At 47.8% G+C, this 20708-nt stretch overlaps 1 protein-coding gene across 2 annotated transcripts in view; it reads left to right on the top strand.

Annotated features, from left to right (window-relative positions):
* CRYZ (crystallin zeta) overlaps positions 1-18050 on the top strand; it is a 43318-nt gene extending 25268 nt beyond the window's left edge. Inside the window, exon 9 of one of the 2 annotated variants that reach the window (XM_072834083.1) lies at positions 17895-18050. In XM_072834083.1, the coding sequence (XP_072690184.1) occupies positions 17895-18035 (141 nt within the window). In that variant the 3' untranslated portion in view covers positions 18036-18050. Of the gene's footprint in view, positions 1-133; positions 1210-17894 lie in introns of those variants that run through there. The other variant, XM_072834082.1, reaches the window with a different exon arrangement.
* Positions 18051-20708: the final 2658 nt, after the last annotated feature.

Here is a 20708-nt window from a genome sequence, read left to right as displayed (position 1 = left end):
AGTTCTGGATAAGTGACAAAAGCCACATATTTGCAAGGAACTGTTTATGTTTTAACTCCTAGAATCTGAAAAATTTAATGTTTCTGAAAATTAATTTACATGTTCAACAAAAAGACCTTTTTCTTCCACTTAGGAGGAATTTAGGAAATTTGCAATGGCCCTTCAAGCTGGAATGGAAATCGGTTGGTTGAAACCTGTGATAGGTCCTCAGTATTCACTGGAGAAGGTGGTCCAGGCTCACGAAAATATCATCCACAGCAGTGGGGCTATTGGGAAAATGATTCTTCTCTTAGAATGATTCATTCTTTCATATACTTCCAATGCAATTAGAGGTCTCCTGCCCCCAGTTTTACTTACACTACCTTTGCTCTAATCAGCATTCATTTGATTTAGTGAATTTCTTATATTAAAAAAAACAAGATTTATCTTTAGAGATCTGGGCATTGGAGCACAATTTATTTTATAGTTCACCATATTCTTTATGCCTCCCATCTACCTCTAATCAGACTCATCATGGTAGGAAGTAGAATGTCAGTCAGTAGTGATTTGGCATTGGGTGCTTTAACAGAAAATCCTGGTACTTGATCGTTAATTCCATACCTTTGGCTAAGCAAGCTAATTTAAAATAAGACTATGTGATTTCCAAGCCTGTTTGTAAAGATTCTTTGATTAGCCCAGAACTGTCCTGGACTGAAGATTTTCTAGACTCAAGAAGACTGTTTTTCTAAACTAATCTCATCTGGATCTATAAGGACGAGATAAACAATGTCCAGAGAAATTTGTTTTTTAACAAATAGGTTTCCAATATTCCCCCAAATATTAAAACATTCACTGTGTTGATAGTTACTCATTCTCCATATATTCTGTGAAGAGAACAACCTAATTTTTGGTATGCTAGGATAGGTATGTCATCTCCCGATAGATATTTCTTGATTTGTTTTTCAGAGTAGATTTAGAATTATCTGTGTAATGGGGGTCATATGTTTTTATTTAAATTACTAAACAAATTCAACACATTTAGAGTAACCTGCTTTTGTTTTCATTTTGTGGTAACTTGCAGTAAATTCTGTAGAAAAATTAAAGCTGCTATTTGGTCATTATATGGTACGTGCCTTACATCTCTTTTACATGGTTCCTAATGGTTAATTTCTAAGAGTCCTGTGCTGGAAGTCTTTATCTAAACTAAATAAAGGGAGGATTATTTAGAAATCTTGCTGTCAATCAATGTTATATACAAGGAAATAGTTTGTTATTTTTGTTCTTGTTTTTCTTTATATGAGCATAGCCTCATATATGTACAAACACACACACACGTATGTATAAAGAGATTTAAGGCATTTTCTCATACAGTTATGGGGGCTGATAAGCCTGGATCTATAGGGTGGGCCAGCAGGGTTTTTATATTGCAGAATTCTTCTCTAGGAAACCTCAGTTTCCATTCTGAAGGCTTTCAACCCATTGAGGCCCACTTGCATTACTGAGGATAATCTACCTAAAATCACCCAGTGACGTTTTGTAAACACGTAAACAAAATGTGGTGACATTATGTTGATATATAAAACCAATCATCGGGATCCCTGGGTGGTGCAGCAGTTTGGCGCCTGCCTTTGGCCCAGGGCGTGATCCTGGAGAACCGGGATCGAATCCCACATCGGGCTCCCGGTGCATGGAGCCTGCTTCTCCCTCTGCCTGTGTCTCTGCCTCTCTCTCTCTCTCTCTCTCTCTCTCTCTCTCTTTCTCTCTGTGGCTATCATAAATAAATTAAAAAAAAATTAAAAAAATAAAACCAATCATCACAAGAAGGTGACATAGGAACACGGATGAGGGGCCCTTACTGTAGCTTGGGATTTCCAATTACACATTCAATATTTTTGATGCATTTGTTAGCTGTCTCCATCCAGAGTAGTTTTGGCTATTGAAGTACAAAATAACTTGCATACTTCTGAAAAGGGAAAAAAAATGGGGGGGGTGACATTTTATAATGTCCTTAACTTTACGGAAGTGAGAATTCTGTGTGTGCCAAGGGGCTTCCACAGTTCTCAGTGTCAAGAGTTTTTTTTTTATGCAAGATATCGCTCAAGAATAGCAAAACCTACTGGGTCGCTTTGACCTGGCTCTCTCTGCCTCCTCAGCCACATCTCACAGACAGGAAAACACCTCAGCTGAAACCTTAGTTCTTTTGCAACAGTACCGTTTTTTAGTATAATGAATTTTTTAAAAAATAAATCATTTGAAAATTGTCTTAGGCTAATTGGACTAAATCATAGGGCTTTAGGAATAGCTCATATTTTGGGAACTTCCTACATCCATGAAAAGAGCCCAGAAATGTTATATCATGAAAAGGAATCTAGGGGCGCCTGGGTGGCTTAGAGGTTGAGCATCTGCCTTTGCCCCAGAGCATGATCCTGGAGTCCCAGGATCGAGTCCCACGTCGGGCTCCCTGCATGGAGCCTGCTTCTCCCTCTGCCTGTGTCTCTGCCTCTCTCTCTCTCTCTCTCTCTCTCTTTGTGTCTCTCATGAATAAATAAAAAAAACAATCTTAAAAAAATTTTAAAAAAAGGAATCCAGATATACTTTGGTCTAGAGTCAGACTGAGGCATTGATGGTGACAGCCCACATGTGCTCTTTTAAGAATGAGTCCAAGGGGCGCCTGGGGGGCTCAGTCAGTTAAATGTCTGCCTTTGGCTCAGGTCATGATCCCAGGGTCCTGGGGTAGAGCCCCACATCAGGCTCCATGCTCAGTGGGGAGTCTACTCCCTCTCTGTCTCCCTCTTCTTCTGGCTTGTGCTGTCTGTCTCTTATTTTTCTCTCACTTGCTCACTCTGTCTCTCAAATAAAATCTTAAAAAAAAGTGAGTCTAAATTCCAAACCTACTGTGTGATCAAATCCTTGTTAAATGTGTTACACATGCCAGAGGTTGGCAATCCCTGCTTATCCTTCCTGAGCTTCATGCATAAACACCCACGAAGATTGTAACAGTACTACAAACCAAAGAGGAAACCCGGTGCTGAAATCCTCTGGGAATTTACATTAGCTCTAGAGTCCATCCTTTTATTCACTGATCCAAACTAGCTGGATAGAAGTTACGAAAAAGCCAACTCAATCCCTAACTCAGGGCACAGAAGCTACACCACCTGGAAAACCAAGTCCATGTTGCCCGGACATCATTGGAGCTGCAGCTAGAATTGAGATCTGTGCCCAACCCCCTCCCCCCCCCCCCCCAAACAGCATTCCTCAGCCCCTTTCTCTACACCGGCATTATAGAAACTACAAATTTGAATTTTTGGTACAACTACAGATTCAGGAGTGAGGGGAACTTTGCACCCCTGGATATACCAGTCACCACAAAGAAGTTTTGCAAATAGATAGAGGATGGATGGTTGGATGGAGAGTGGGGGATCCCTAGATTGTAGCAAATACTGGAGAGTGTATAGCACTTGTACAAGGAACATTGGTCCGACTATAGCAATGGTAAATCAGCTGAGAAGTGGAGCAGAGGGTGCTCCCACCTTAGTCCAGCAGGCACTGGAATGGACACAGGCGCTGAGGAGGCCACCTCATTCCAGATACAGATTCGAAAGGAACTGGACTCCTCTTTGAACAGGGAGGAGGCCCGAGGGTATGTGAAACCCTCTTGTAGGGTTGGTAAAAGAATGGGTTGAGGGGTAGAAGACCTGGCTTTAAGTCCTGGCTCTCCTCCTGACCAGAGTAGAGTCCTGGGTAAATTACCTCGTCATCCGGAGTTTCCATTTCCTCACACATAATGTGGGACTGGTATCTACCTCAAGCATTCGTAGGAAGTAAGTGAGTTAAAGTCTGTGGAGTACGTAGTGCTCTGGCTTGCACAAACAAGTGTTTAAATTATTACTTTCATCTTAATTAGCCCTAAAGAAGGAGTAAATTGAGAAAAAGAGAAGAAATCAAAAGGAGTATCCTGAAATACGAAAAAAATAAAAGGAAACCCCAAAATCAAATTCCTGTAGGAGGAACAAATCAGCACAAGTGACACAACTGAAAACTTCATAGGTCATATGGGTAAATTTGATCACTCAAAAAAAAAAAAGAAAAGAAAAAGATGAGAAAAAATCAAGATATAGTAAACAAAAGAAAGAAAAAGAAAAAAAAATTGAATTATACGTGTGCCATCCCAAAGAAAACAGAAAAAGAAGACTTGAGATTTCCTGAACTAACCCAAAGAGCTGAGTTTATTTACTGATAGTTTTTATTGGGTCTGTACTAAATTAATGGAAATTACTAGTAATAAGACATATCCTTTAAAATTTTTTATTTTATTCTTTTTCATTTTTTTAAAATTTTTATTTATTTATGATAGAGAGAGAGAGGCAGAGACACAGGCAGAGGGAGAAGCAGGCTCCATGCACCGGGAGCCTGACGTGGGATTTGATTCCGGGTCTCCAGGATCGCGCCCTGGGCCAAAGGCAGGCGCCAAACCGCTGTGCCACCCAGGGATCCCCTTTAAAAATTTTTAAAGTCACACAGATCTTGGAAGGGAGCGTACACAAGAATCATCTCCAGTGCAAGACCCAGAGAATGCAAGAGAACAAATGGAAAGACTACTAAGTTCAGAAAGGTAGCTAATTGCACAACAAATATACAAAGATTAATATAAACCTGTTGATCAGTTAGAAAACAAAATGGAAGAATGATCTATTCACAATAGAAGTACTATTACCAACTTAAAAAGTAGTGAAATATAAGTGACCGAATTTACAGGAAACATACAGGATCCTCAAAAAGAATTGCAGAACTCCCAGGGGACATAATACTCAAAAGATACCTTGGTCAGGTTCACGTACAGATTTTCCCCTCATACTCTGGAAATTCAAAAAGTAATTCATATCAAAATCTCAATAGGGCTTTTTAGAAACTTGAAAAAATGTTTCTAAATCTTCTTTTGTGGGAAAAAAAAAAAACAAAAAAAAACGGGCAAATAGCCAGACAATTCAGAAAGGGGAACAAAGAAAAGGTGGGAAGAAGTCTCAACAGTTACAAAATTTTTTTTCCCAAGGTAGAATTGCTAAAATATTAGTCCAAGTTCAGTGGAACAAGACAGTCTAGAAATGTTTCTCACTTTGGGGGGTGATAAATATGGCTTTTGAGTGGGGAGAAAAGTTATTAAGAGACCTGGCTACCGGGCGCCCGGTGGCTCAGTGGTTGAGTGTCTGCCTTCAGCCCAGGGCGTGACCTCGGGGTCCCAGGATCGAGTCCCACATCAGGCTCCCTGCATGGGGCCTGCTTCTCCCTCTGCCTGTGTCTCTGCCTCTCTCTGTGTGTCTCATGAATAAATAAATAAAATCTTAAAAAAGAGAGAGAGAGAGAGAGACTTGGCTACCCATTTGGGAAAAGATAATAAAAAAGTAGCATCTTCCTTCACATATAACATCAATAGACTTTGAGATAGTTCAAAATTTTGAAAATCACAAAATTGTATAAAACAAAAATCTGACGTATGAATACCTTTTGATAGTCTTGAGAGGTGAGTAGCCCCTTATATCATTGCTCAGAAACCCAAACTATCAAAGAAAGAGCAAAATAGAAAAAGCAGAGAAAGATCTGTGGTAACAAAAATCAAGTTTCTTTAAAAAAGAATGTTCTTCAAACTAACTAGTAAATGGGGGAACACCCCCCACAAGAGACATGGAAATGAATTGATAATCCATACAAGAATAGATGCAGACGGCAGGCAAACTCGGCGAAAGGGTCGTTCACCTCATTAGTGATACAGGAAATGGGCACTCGGGGACTATTGTTGGGAGCATACAGTTGCTTCTGTTCTGGAGAATAGACAGTGTCTTTAAGTGTAAAATATGGCTCTCCTTTGACTCACAAATTCCACTACAGGAATTTATCCTAACGAGCTGGACGTGTCTGTGGAGGCGTGTGTCGAGATCGTGTTCACTGCGGCCTAGCTCGTCATAGTAAAATACTGGAAATGACCCAGATTTTCATCAATTAAGAGATTAAACAGCTGATATATTTGTACAGTGCAATATGATGTAGCTGTTAGAACGATCGTGGAGATATGTAGCTGCTAACGTGGGAAGATGTGCCGGGAACAGAATTAAGAATATTTAGTTTAAAAAGAAGATACAAAATATGTATAATTACGGTTCTATTTCATTGGGTTTACCTATGCATTTCAAGAGATGCCCCTTAGCTACTTAGCAGGTTTTTTTTTTCTTTTTAAGATTTTATTTATTTATTTATTTATTCATGAGAGACACAGAGAGAGAGAGAGGCAGGTTCCATGCAGGGAGCCCTACGTGGGACTCGATCCCGGGTCTCCAGGATCATGCCCTGGGCCAAAGGCAGACGCTAAACAACTGAGCCACCCAGGGATCCCTAGCAGAAGGTTTTGATGTAGTAGTAGAGTCATCAAGATACCCTCCTCATACTTTCATTTTTTCAACATTTTCAAATTTTTTTTTTAGCCAAAGTTATTTCTAACAAATCAGCAGCAAAATTCTTTTTTTTTTTTTAAGATTTTAAAAATTTATTCATGAGAGACTCAGAGAGAGAGGCAGAGACACAGGCAGAGGGAGAAGCAGGCTCCCTGCAGGGAGCCCGATGAAGGACTCCATCCCAGGACCCCGGGATCACGCCCTGAGCTGAAGGCAGACGCTCAACCACTGAGCCACACAGGCGTCCCACAAAATTCTATTTAAAAGAACTGCTTCCCTAAATAATAAATATTAGGATCTAAAGAGTATATTAATATCAAACATCAAAATACATGACTTACGAAGTTTCAGAGTACATATATATGTCTTATTTTGAATCTTCCGCAGCTGTATGTCAGCATATTCAGAATTAATGTTATCTGTGTTGGTGATTTATGATTTATTCTTATGACATGCTCTGTAAAACATTATTGCAGGGTGTGTGTTCAATTTGTATTAAGTGGATTGTAATGATTTGCCTCATGCGTATTTTTGGTTTTTTGTTTTTTGTTTTGTTTATTTATTTATAATAGTCACAGAGAGAGAGAGAGAGAGAGAGAGGCAGAGACACAGGCAGAGGGAGAAGCAGGCTCCATGCAGGGAGCCCGATGTGGGATTCGATCCCGGGTCTCCAGGATCGCGCCCTGGGCCAAAGGCAGGCGCTAAACTGCTGCGCCACCCAGGGATCCCCATGTTTTTGAAATCATAAAATTGTCCTCAGAAAATACTCCATTTTTGTCTTAAAAATGTAGACTCTTCAGATGGTGAGAAATAATCTGTTCTTGGAAGAACTTTGTGTGTACACTTGAACTTTCAGATTTAACTTACAGTTAATAAAAAACCCTGGATGAACTTGGGCTTATCCGTTGTGTCTTGGATATTTATTTTGGTTGCAGCATCACGTTTGAAATCCAACTGTAAGCATCGCTTGTAATCAAAGGCACTTGTAGGAGGTGTGACAGATGCATTTTAGCAAAATTGTAGCCACGTATTATTTGGTGAAATATTATTTTGCTTAGGAATTAACATTCTCTTTCTCAGTGTATCCATGTAATTTGGGTTTTTTACGTGTCTTGCAGTTTCTTTTATCCTAAAGTAGGTTTGAGTTTATTAGCTGGTTTCACATAGTCTTGTTTATAGACCTATCGCTGTAGCTTCTAAGTGCTTCTCAGATTATGTTCCTTTTTTTATGTCTATCAAACTACATTTCCACGCAAATGAAGAACCCTTTGCCTGCTTATGGGTAGCCCGCTGGGGAACTAAGTGAGGGGTGTTGTTTTCCCGTTTTACTCCCCCCAGCAATAGGCAATTTCTCTGGAATTTTTTTTAATTTAATGTTTTAAATTTTTTTATTTTTACAATAAATTTATTTTTTATTGGTGTTCAATTTGCCAACATACAGAATAACACCCAGTGCTCATCCTGTCAAGTGCCCCCCTCACCCCATCCCCCACCCTCCTCCCCTTCCCCCACCCCTAGTTCGTTTCCCAGAGTTAGGAGTCTCTCATGGTCTGTCTCCCTTTCTGATATTTCCCACTCATTTTTTCTCCTTTCCCCTTTATTCCCTTTCACTATGTTTTATATCCCCCAAATGAATGAGACCATATAATGTTTGTCCTCCGATTGACCCATTTCTCTGGAATTTTTATTTCACGACGAAGAAAGCACTAAGCTATTTGCACTTGGAAATGCCTTTGCCTCCTTTGTCTCCATCCCCTGGTTCGTTGAACGCGGCGACCACCCTGCTTACGAAGCATTCGTTTCCCTGAATCCCATTGCTCTGGCCTCTTCAGGAACTTCGCCCTCTCAAGTCTTCCCCAAATCCTGGGGCTTCGTCATGTCCCCGGACGCATGAACACCTCACACTCCTTCCTATCCTGACTTCTAGACCACCGTCCTGACACCCCTGCTCCCGTCTCAGCTGCCCGCGTAGACTCTCTCCTTCACTCACCGTTGTACACGCTGGCTCGCCTTGCTCTGCGGCCTTCCCTCGCTACACTACCCCGACCGGCATCACTGTACCCCGTGTGCCCCCCCTTGCTCCCCGGCCTGCTCTGAGGCCCCCGTGGACACGGGGCTCGGGTGTTGCACTAACCGGTCGGAATCGGCGTGTCCGGAGTCGACCCCTGCCCGCGCTGGGTGCGTGGGGACAGCTTGTTCCCGGCTGCCCAGGCCCAGCAGGCCCGCCCGCGCCCCCCTCTGCCCTCTGCCTTCTGGCCTCGGCGCCCACACACCCCGCCTCGGGCCCAGGCCCCGGCGGTGGCTCAGCCTCCTCTTGCCGTCCCGGGCTCCAGTGGCCACAAAGTGCCAGAGCGACCTTTGTGAAATCTCGGATTAAAATCCCATAACTGTGTGCTCAGGAAACAAAATCAGAACCCCCACAAACTGCCCAGCTTTTCCCCAGGGCCCTGCCTCCCTGGCCCCCCCGCACCCCCATCCTGCCGGCCCGCTCGGCCTTCCTTGAACCCACCCGGCCCTTCGGCATCTGTCCTGCACCGGGCTTCTCTCCACGTCCCCCCCTACCCACATGCTCGTCCTTCAGGACTCGATGACCACGACTGTGCGGCTCCCCCCCTTTGCACCTCGTTGATGAAGGGGGGATCCCCCACCCCAAATAGTGTGAGATGCCAAACATGCAGCCCCCAAGCTCATCACAGGAGGGGGCAGGAGTTCTTAGTCACCCCCCAGGGCCCAGGGAGGAGGGCGCTGAGAGCCGTGCAGGGCCGCATGGGGGGCTGCACCTGGGAGCCCAGTCGACCCAAGAGGGCCTTGGGGGGTCAGGCCCTGCAGTAACAGGCGGGCAGGGGAGCCCCCGGTGCCCCCGGGGAATGCGATTGGTTTGAAAAGCCTCACAGGCTGGCGGAGAGGGACAAGCCATTGGGTGGGGACAGAGGAGCCCGCTGGGCGGCCGGGGAGCCTTTGGCACCGGGTGAGGGCGTGGGGACAGGGGCCCGCAGCTGAGCCTTCAGGCCTGGAGGCTGTGGGGCACTGAAAGCCGCTCCCCTCCTCCCGGCTCCTAGGATGGACCTGAACGCTTGCCACCTGCTCAGGGCCACTGCCGTCCCTTTAGAAGAGCACGGGTACGCGGGGCGCACCGGCCACCTGGCACTGCCGCACGTCCCCGGCCTGCGCGGTTCTCCGCGGGGACTGCCCCTGTCCTAGGGCTGTCTCGGTGCCGCAGGGTGGGAGGGCAGATGGTTAGCGACTCGGCTAATGAACCTGAACCATGCACTGACTTCTGGAATGTACCTTGCCTTCTGCCGAGGATGTGTGCGGCCCCGGCCCGACCCCCGGGCCTTGGCCAGCGCTGTGCCCCGGGTCAGCCGCAGGCCACTGGGAAGTGGCTGTGGGCTGGGGGTGCGGGGCCGGGACGGAGCCCAGGCCCGGGGCAGGAGCCGGGGTGGGGCAGGAGCCAGGGGGCAGGAGCTGGGAGGCAGGAGCTGAGGGGGCAGGAGCTGGGGGCAGGAGCCGGGGGGAGCAGGAGCTGGGGGCAGGAGCCAGGGGGCAGGAAACGTGGGTGCAGAGCCCGGCTCGGTGCCTACTGGAGACGAAGGCGCCCTCCAAGCTCTGCAGTCACACCTGCCAGAGTAGCCTCCCCGCCCTGACGGGACCAGGCTGGCGGTGACGACCGTGTCCCGCGCCCGTGTGCCACCTTACTGTCTCAGCACCGTGAGGCCGGCTGCCCCCCCGGCCCCAGGCACGTGGCCAGCGACGTCGGGGCCTGGACACTGGTCCCACCCAACTAGCCGAAGGTCTGTCCTTGCTGTCGCGTGGCCCCATCTGCTTTCCTGGCCCGAGTCGCTCCCCGAGCCTCCCGCCCCCCAGCTCACTGTCGCCTCCTCACTCCGTCCCCCGGTGTGGCCGGTCAGATGTGGCACCTGCTGCCGAGCGCCTCCTGTCGCTTGCCCTCCGAGCCCAGAACCTTCTGCCCGCGGTCCTGCGAGCCACGGCCGCCTGGCCTGTCGTCCCTGCTCCGGACACGCCGAGAGGCCAAGGGGCTGGTGGAAGACACCACGCTGCTTCCGTGTCCCCGTGGGAAGCAGCAGGAGGCGGGCGAGGCCTCTCCCCCCGCAAGGTACGTGGGGGCCGCCGCGCGGTGATGAGAGCAGGTGGCAGGTGGCCGCGACGCCGCGACAGGGCGGCCGAGCTCGGGGACACTGCTGCCCGCGGGCACTGAGCAGTCGCACCACCTGATCGGACCTTTTTTGCCCTAAATAGAATTTAAGCTGCTGGAGGTGAGGAATCCAAAGCTGCCAGCAGGCGGCCCAGGCCCGGTCGAAGCCTCTGGGGAGCGACAGCGGGTCAGCTGCTCTGCCTTTGTCTCCCTGTCGCACCATTTACATTTGTTGTGAATATATAGATATATATATTTTAAGCTTTTTCAATTTTTCCCATAAAGACAACTTTTTTTTTTTCCTGTTCTTTACCTGTCTACTTTGGCTCTGCCTCGCCTAGATGAAGACACAGCAAGGACCTGGAAAGCAGAGCATCCCTTTTATGACAATTTCTCTTTTACACGACTTTTTTGACGGGATCCGGGGAACTGCCTGTCCCTTGTCAAAGGGGAAGCGCTCTGCACCCTACCACAGGCCCTAAAGAAAAGGGCTTTTAGGAAATAAAATATTTTAAATTGATCCATGGCAATTTTCCCATTTTCCCGAGTAGATTGGAAAGTGGGAATAAAAAAGACAGGAGGAGGGGAAAAGGGTGCTTCAAACAACCAACTGTAATAGCCTAAGATAGGGGACGCCTGGGGGCCCAGTGGTTAAGCATCTGTGTTCAGCTCAGGGCGTGACCCCGGGGTCCTGGGATCAAGTCCCGCGTCGGGCTCCCTGCAGGGAGCCTGCTTCTCCCTCTGCCTGTGGCTCTGCCTCTCTCTCTCTGGGTCTCTCATGAATAAATAAATAAAATATATTTAAAAAGAAGTAATAGCCTCAGTTAGGTTTAGTACACTATTGATATTTTTTGCTCCGGATAGGTACAAAGGAGGTTCAAGTGCTCTGTGTGCAGGCTTTTCCATCCTTGAGATCATATATATGTATATATTTATATGTGCCTACGTGTGTGTGGGTGTGTATTTAGCTCCCAGTCATCCTGGCCAGTGTTTATCTAAACGCTTTGAAGCATATGAAGTCCCAGGTATGCAACACAACCCTGGGCAACCACAGACAAGGGGGAAGCACATCTCCTGGAAATAATACTTGTTTATCGTGTTATTACAAATAATGCTGTATCCCGAGTATTACACACACACACACACACGTATATATAGTGCATATTATGTATATATGTATATATATGAAGTTTAAACTGTATTGCAGAAGAACCCACAGAGATATGTAAACATATTGGTACATTAACTGTAAATTGCAGATTTAACATTTGGATCAAGTACAAAAAAGTTGGCTTTATATACTGTCAAAGCTCAGCTCTGGGTACTTGCCATCTTGCTTCAAAGAAAATCTCACTTTGGATGATGAAGAGAGGGAAAAAAAAAGAAAAGGGATTTTTTTTTTAAAGAAAATAAAAGTAAAATCGATCCATTAAAACATTTACTTTCCTTTATTATTTTATTTGAATGAAACAAGCATCCAGACCTCTTAACCTTATTTAATTTTAGCTTGAAAACCTTGGACAGCCTAATTCTTAAACTTATATTCTAAATATACAAAGTGCCTAACACAGGTAAGTATTAATTTTTAAATGTCAATTCAACTTGATAGGAAAAAGGCAATTGATGTGCTTCAGCAATAACTTCCACTTGTTTTTAACTTGTTTTATTAAAGCTTGCAATTCTATTTAATTGGCATGTAATTTAATTGCCACATAAGTTATTTAATTATATGCTATAAATGGAAAATGTCGTTTATAGGCAATCACATCCCTTTTGTTAAAATCTGGAATACTAGATCTCCCTCAATCTTGTGTTGATATTATTCCTTCATGCTCATTATTTGCATTGCAGGATTGAGTTACATCACATATTAAATTGATTTTGCTATTGTGTATAATGGGGAGCGTGTGTGTGTTGTATTGTTGTATTTCGGTAATTCTGAAAGCCAAAATTTTAACCTACTTTATTAGTGAAAACAAAGGCCCAGAAGTTTCTTTCTCTATGGGAAGTGCGATGTCGCGATCCTCCACACGTGTTGTCCACCCAGCTCAGCACGCCCTCCCCTGCCCTCTTGCCCAATTCTAGCACATTGCTTGGATGCAAGTACCTTGGAAGGCTCTTCTGACCCCACTAATAGGTTAGATGTTTTTCTCTTGGTTCCTTTAGCAGAACAACCACTACGGAGTGAGACAAACCCAGACGTGGTCTAGCCTTCATCTTTCCCTAGTGTGGCAACCTTGGGCCTTTAGGAGTTTCAAGTTTCATGGTTCTCAGTCAGGGATACTAGTTATCTTATTGGTTGTTCTATAAAAAATCTATTAGATGCACCTTTCTATGCCTTCATACAATGTTGGCACCAAAAAAGCCTGCAAAGAAACTTAGCTCTCTTCCATTAGGCACTCAATAAATATATGTTGAGCACATGGATTGCAGTTATCTGGTTTGTTTTTTTTTTCCGGCTTTTTCGTAGTAATAATTGACAATATTTATCAACCGACGACTTGTCTGACTCCCACGGCTCTGTTTATCCAGGGATCCACGGGTGGTCTTTTGTCTCATGAAAGGTAGAGAACAGTACCTGCCACATAGCAGGTGGTTGGTAAATTGATGGAAAACCTCTAGCTCGCCCATCGGACTAAAAACTTAATAAATTCTTCAAATAAACATCATTCATTCGACATATTTGTTAAGCCCCTGCTCTGAACCAGGCACTGTTCTCTACCCTGAGTTATACATCAGCGGCTGTGGCTTCGTAGCATTTGGATTTGGGTGGAGAGAGGCAATGATAAACCAACAGGTGAAGTACATGGGGTGTCGAGGGATGGTAAGAGCCACACGGAGAAGTCATGAGGAGTAAAGGGCAAGAGAATGTTGAGAGCAGGGGCTGCTTTAGGTGGTGTGGTCAGGGGAAGCTTCCGATGAAGGTGATGTTCGCATGAGGGACCTAAGGGAAAGGAGGAGGTCAGCTGTGCAGATAGAGAGCTGGACACAGAGCTTTCCAGGCAGAAGGAATAGCAGGTGCAGAAGCCCTGAGGAACATCTGTGGTGCATTTCGGGAGGGCCGAGGTGCTCCGACCAGGGTGGAGTGAGGGGGTGGGAGGGTAACAGAAGATAACACCAGCAGGGTCACAGGGAGCCTTTCAGATCAGTGGAAATGTTTAGATTTGAAATCTGAGTTAGATGAAAAAAAAAAAAATGTATCCATTAGCATTTGGATACGGAGGTAAAAACCTCTGCTACGTAAGCAGAAAGTGGTTTATGTAGGGAATAAGCGTATGCCCTTGTCTGATACTCGGTGGACACAAGGGATGCTTTTTTATTAAAAAAGAAAAGATTTTATTTATTTATTTGAGGGAGAGAGAGTGAGAGAGCACGAGCCGGGAAGAGAGGGAGAAGCAGGCTCCCCGTGAGCAGCGAGCCTCATGTGGGGCTGGATCCCGGGACCTGGGGATCATGACCTGAGCTGAAGGCTGACACCTAACAAGGAAGCCACCCAGGCATCCCAGGACACAAAGTATTCCTTAGATTTGTTCTGACAGCAAGGGAAGTCGTGGCCTCCTTTGCATTATATTTAATTTCAATTTATAATTATAGCTGTTCACCTAAAAATTTCAAACCTTCCTTTGAAAACACATTATAGTTTTATTTCAAATTTCCCAAGGCCCTGGGTGGGTCTTTTTTTTTTTTTTTTATGGGAGTATTTAAGCACTGTTGATTCAAATTGGTGTCTCTGGGCCCTTGTTTCCAAATTGCATTCATTAAATGTTTTCAGGTGCGATCAATATTTTTTTGAAAGTCTCCAAATTTAGTTTGTAAAATTGCATGCTTGGATTGTGGAGCAATTATCCTCTCATATGATGAGAAATATTTTAACTCTTTCCGAAGACCACACACAAAGAGAAGGAAGACATCTGCATTAAAAGGTGGGGCTTTCTCTCTTTGTTTAAGGAAAAGAAATATCCCTTTCATTTGGGGCTATATAAGCATAAACCCATAATCCTTCTTTTTTTCTCAGAGCCTGCATGTCAACGTTCTCTCACACGGCTGGCGGCCGATGCCCCTTCCCAAAGCACTGTGCACCCCCCTCCCCACCCCACCCGCCTTCCCAGCCCAGGTCAGCCTCTCTTCAATGTTAACAGCTTCCTACCTGGCCAGCACAGGAACTAGTCGTCCTCCCACCCTCCTCCCTGGAGCCAGGCTGACTGCTCTAGTGGGAAAATCTGATCCTCTCCCTGTCGTGCTGACATCTCCAGGGGGTCCCCGCAGCCTGGATCGTGGAACCCACGCTTCTTAACCTAAGCTTCCAGAGCCTTTGGGGTTGAGGCCCTTGTCTGGTCTTAGCCACAGCTCTCCCCATGCCCATGCTCTGTCTTCCCCGGGAGCCTGAAATAACTTCTGGTCGGTGCACACATACTGCCAGCCTCTCAGCCTTGCCCGCGTGCTGCCCCCGTTCCCCTGGCTGACACTTTCCCCACTGCATGCCCACCTCCTACCTTGTCGCCTCACGAAAACGGCTCATCCTTCAAGACTTCGGGGTCACCGCCTCTGTGAGGCTGTCCTTGATCTATGCGGCCCATGGCTCTGCGGGCCCCCCTAGCATCTTGTGTGTTTTTGGGTTTTTTTAAAAAATATTTTATTTATTTATTCATGAGAGACACCGAAAGAGAGGCAGAGACACAGGCAGAGGGAGAAGCAGGCTCCATGCAGGGAGCCCCATGTGGGGCTTGATTCCGGGAATCCAGGGTCACGCCCTGAGCCCAAGGCAGACGCTCAACCCCTGGGCCCCCCAGGTGCCCCGTCCCCATAGCACCTTAGGAACACCCAGCCTAACTGTAAGAGCTGACATCCTTGATTGTCATCAAGGATAGGTGTGTAGATAAGAGATCTTTCTTCCCCAAGGGGTGGTTAGATGGTTGGGTGTATGACTCATTCAGTCCCCTGTCCGTCGCCCCAGGGCCTGAGACAACACCAGGTACTCACTAAAGGTGGATTTGTTGGAATAAAAGCTCTCTGGGGGACCCTCGTCTGAATTAGGTTTTGCTGCTGTTGATGAAATGCAGTATGTTCCTCACCAGACGGTGTCACACTAACTCTACGTTTTCAGCACCGGTTTTGGCTTTTCCAGCTTCGCTCTAACGTATTAATTGGGTTGTTATGGGAAGGAGATGATAATTTAGGCACTGTTTACAGAATAAAACTGATTTAACCTTCAGTTTTTCCGTGAACATTTTTTTTTCTAAGCCCAGCGTTCCAACTGAAATTGCCAAAGTAAAAAAGGAAGTCTCTAATATATTTATATATATATATATATCTCCACATATATTATATATATATAATGATTAGAATGAAATTCTAGGTAAAAATTCAAGCTAGGGCATCAAGTGAAGAACACAGGAAAAATGCGAAGCACGAAGTCCACACCCCAGCAGGGTGAGGGCCCCATCACAGCTTCGGCTACACCATGGATCCTTTCCACCTCTAGCAAAATGCAAATTGTGTTTGGTATTTGAGAAGTGCTGAAAGGGAAACTGAGGCCCAGAATGGAAGGCGCCTTGTTTGCCGGGTTTCTTTGACTTGGAAGAGCTCGAGGTGCTGCGTGGGGAACCCTTGCCCATGGCTCGGTGAACATCAGCCACGAAGGGGAAGCAAGCGGAAGAGGGAAGATCAGCACCTTGAGGGTGCGAGGACACAGTGAAGAGAGCTTCAAGCCAGAGAGTGGCCAGGTGCTCAGAGCGCTAGCGGGGGGCGAGCGCCCTTGGAGTCACACGGTCGCCAAGGTGAGAAGGCCTTCCAAGTCAGAAGGTTACGGATCCTAAAACGCGCTGGCCGTGGGACCTAGGGCCGCGTAGACCTGACCTGTCAGGCCATCCGTGTCGCCAAACAGAAGATAGAGCTTATCTCCAGCGTCATGAGCACCAAATAAGAGGACGCGTGTAAACAGATTAAAATGCTACATTCACATAAAGTGGTCTCGCAGGAGGGAAGTGGGGGGACAAGTATTGAGCATCTCGCCGGGGCAGGTGAGCGCGGGACTCGACACCAAGTCACGCCTCTGGGGACGCCTGGGCGGCTCAGGGCATGATCCTGGAGGCCCAGGATCGAGTCCCACATCTGGGTCCCCCCGGGGAGCCTGCTTCTCCCTCTGCCTGTGTCTCTCATGAATAAATACATAAAATCTTTTTTTTTTAGATTTATTTATTTATTTATTTATTTATTTATTTATTTATTTATTTATTTATGATAGACATAGATATAGAGAGAGGCAGAGACACAGGAGGAGGGAGATGCAGGCTCCATGCAGGGAGCCCGATGTGGGACTCGATCCCGGGTCTCCAGGATCACGCCCTGGGCCAAAGGCAGGTGCTAAACCGAGCCACCCAGGGATCCCCAAATACATAAAATCTTAAAAAAAAAAATGAAAGCACACCTCGGATTCCATCCAGTGGGGCCAGACTCTCCCCCAGTCAATGAACTGCAGCCACGGCCCCCGCCTACCCGTGTCCCCTTTCTTTCCTGGGCCTGCCACCGGGTTCCAATAAACACCCCCTAGAGAACGGGCAGCATGGTTGTAGGTACCCGTCCCTAACCCTGAAGGATCTTCGCAAGGGGTGGGCTTCCTCAGAACTGGTGGGTCTCAGCTTCTAGATGCCTTGCGACGGCGCGGAGTTGAATGAGTTCTTCTAGGGGAGCTCTGGGTGTGTTGGCAACCAGTAGACGCCGGGTGAAGCTTCCTTTTGGAGGGAAAAGATGTAGAAGAGTATTTGCCACCAGAACAAGACTACCTCTGCCTTTGAGACCTTACGGGGTGAAGAGATGAGGCTGTTTTTCCTGAAAAGGGTCAAACCGGTTTGGGAAGACCCCACTTTGAGACGGCAGGAATCCCCTTGCCCTGGCTGTGTTCTCAATAACCGTCTACCAAATAAATTAAGGTCAGTTCTTATGCCTGACGATATTAGCAATCTCTCTGTCTGAGGTTATCGGTTTCAACACATGAACAGAATTATAACTCGTTTAGTAGTTGGTGATTTCCATTCCAGAAATAATTGGATTGGGACAGGCAAGATATGTTTTCTCCCATGTACCCACTGGAGTCAAGAGGGTTATTATTCTAATGAACGTCATGTGGCCCCGGGTGAAAAAGAAATAGTAAAATAAAATAAAATAAAATAAAATAAAATAAAATAAAATAAAATAAAATAAAACAATGGAGGAGTGAGGAAATTCCAAGATCTTACTCAGCTTAAGGCACAGAGAGCGAACCCTAACAGCAGGATACGTTCTCAAGTTGATCTTTTTATTTGTCCTTTTTCTTCCTGTAGGTCATATTTGCGGCATTTGCTGCTAAAAGAAACCAGATAATTCAAGACATTCAACTTTCATCCAAAAAAAAAAATTGTAGAAATTTGGATCAGTATCACACAGACGCTGTTCGAATATTAGCAGTCTGTGCAATGGATTAGAACTCCCGTGGATTTTCTTGCGCCCTTCTGCAAAATTTCATTATTTCCATGGCTGTTGAACTGAAACTATTGCCGGTTACTAAAAAGGCAGGGCAAATATTGCGTCGCCGGCTGATTAGTAGCTCCACTCCTTGACGCGTTTGCCACTGTTGCTGCTCGATGTTTTCCGCGGAGCGACGTGACCGCTGTTCGGGGAGGCGGTGGGCTGACCTCCACCTGGCGTTCCACGGAGGAGCCTGGGCCGCGGGCCTCCCGCACTTGGGCCTTTATCTGCAACCGGACGCTTTGTCTCCCCAAATCCCGCCTGTCAGCTTCCCCCAAATAAGCTGGATTTATTAATACAGGTTGTTGCTTCTTGTTCAGATACTGAGCCGCGTGGGGGGCCTCGGAGAACCACAGAGAAGCAAAGCGGAGGACCTGTCCCCAGGTCGCGGACTGCAGGGGCACGGGCACTGGGCCACTGCGGAGCTCCGAGGTCGCTTGCCCGGTTTGCCTGGAGCAGCTGGCACCGTCAGCTCGGCTTCGCCCGGCCTCATTGTCAGGCTGCACGGGGGCCCGACTGGGAAACGGCGTGGCGACTGGGTGCGCACCCTCCGGTGTGTGCCCTCCCGTGCTCCGGCGTGGCACCTGTCAGGGCGGCCTGCCCCAGGGCGGGGTGGAGGCCCGGGTGGCACCCGTCAGGTCGGCTGGAGGCCCGGGTGGCACCCGTCGGGGGTGGCCTGCCCCAGGGCGGGTGGAGGCTCATGTGGCACCCATCGGGGGTGGCCTGTCCCCAGCACAGGGTGGGCCCACATGGCACGTGTCAGGGGTGGCCTGCCCTAGGGTGGGTGGAGGCCCACGTGGCACCCATCGGGGCCTGCCTGTCCCAGGGAGGGTGGAGGCCCAAGTGGCACCTGTCAGGGCCGGCCTGCCCCAGGGAGGCGTAGAGGCCCGGGTAGCACCAGTCGGGGGTGGCCTGCCCCAGGCGGGTGGGGGCCTGCCATCTGCTGACACCAACGCGCTCCGGAGAGGACTGGCCACAAGGCCTCACCCAGGTGTCCACAGGCCTTGGGCGTCACTGACCATCCTCGCTCGGCGACAGCCGGGTGGCGCGGGGCCTGCCGGTGACCTGCCTGTCACCCACCTGCCACCTGGCCTGGGCCGGCCTCCCCGTCCATGGATCTCTGAGGCTCAGAGGGTGTCGGGCTTTGGCTAAGTAGGTAAGGACAGTGTCCCCGGCGCTGCCTGTGGCTCCGAGGAGGACGAGGCGGCCTGCCCTGGGCTCGGCCTGTGCCGTGGGAAGCGCCGCGGTCGTGGATCACGCTGCTGTCGAGCCCCGTCACCGCCACACCCCACGCGCATCCCCAGCGCTGCGCTTTGTCCCTTTCCTCTTGGGGGACACCGCTCCCCGCTCAGCCAGCCGGTCGGGCCGCGCCTGTCCCTTGTTTCGGGGCTCCCCGCGCGCTGGGCTAAACCAAACTTTTACCAAAACTGGCGGGCGTGCCAGGGGGGTCGGGGTTGCCTCTGAGCACAGGGCTGCTCTCGGCCTGCACCTTGGTCAGGGAAAGGCCGAGACCCCTCCGGGCCAACGTGACGGGATGTGGCCTCCAGAGAAGGACAGCATTCAGGAGGGTCCCCCCGCGTTCTCTCCAGCTGCAGCTCTGCTGAACCCCCTTTCTATGAATGCTCTCCCTTTCCGAATGATCTTCCCCTTCGGCTTTGAGAATCTGGGTCTACCCTTCGGGAGAATTCTAGTGCCTTCTACAGGGGCCAGGCTTGCCTGCGGGCCCAGGGGCCTTCCCGGGCCGTTAGGGTGTCGACAAAGGAACACTCAGGGCCTCCAGCAGGACGGCGAGGGGCAGCAGGTCATCCTTGAGGCCCTGCCCAGCGATCTCACGTCGGGGGGCCGCCCTCCAGGCTCCCTCAGACCTTCCCACCCCAGAGTGGTCTGCACCTCCTTCATCTCCAGTTGCAGGTGTCTGCAGGCTCTCGTGGACACGGACTTGGGGGCACGGGCCCCCCAGCACCCCCCTGGGAAGGACCGGCCTTCCTGCAGCCCCGAGTTAGAAGCCAGTGGGCAGATCTCCAACCACAGATAATTTTTGTTCAGCCTGATAATGTCCTAAAAACTCAGAAAATTCCACCCCAAACAGTCTGGCTTTTTAGCTTTTTTGGAAAAAAAAAAAAAAAAAAAAAGTCCCAGAAGGCGTTTCCAGAAGGCAAGGCCGGGCCTCCAGGATCACACCCCAGGCTGCAGGCAGCGCCAAACCGCTGTGCCACAGGGACTGCCCTTTTTTTTTTTTTTTTTTTTAAGATTTTTATTTATTTCTCAGGCTGTTTTAGACGTTTGATGGTGCTGATACTTTCCACCCCCCTGTCATGCTTAACTTAGATGTCACCAGTTATTTCAATGGTTTCCTCTTATAAAGTGACTCCGAGGGTATCCCCCATTTAAATAAACTTAAGCTTGATCATTGCATTTTTATTTTATTTTTTTCTCTTACCTTCTGCAAATATTTGAGCTTTCTTATTTTTCTTAATGTTTCAGGTTTTTACCTAAACTCTGGTTAATTAACATACAGTGTAATAATATTAATTTCAGGAGTAGAATGTAGTGATTCGTCACTTATACGCAATACCTGATGCTCGTCACAAGTGCTCTCCTTACTACCCGTCACCCATTTAGCCCGTCCC

This window comes from Canis lupus, chromosome 8, assembly GCF_048164855.1.
Source record: "Canis lupus baileyi chromosome 8, mCanLup2.hap1, whole genome shotgun sequence".
NCBI lineage: Eukaryota > Metazoa > Chordata > Mammalia > Carnivora > Canidae > Canis > Canis lupus.
Note: the sequence above shows the minus strand (reverse complement) of the source record. Positions and strands in the feature narration are given on the sequence as shown.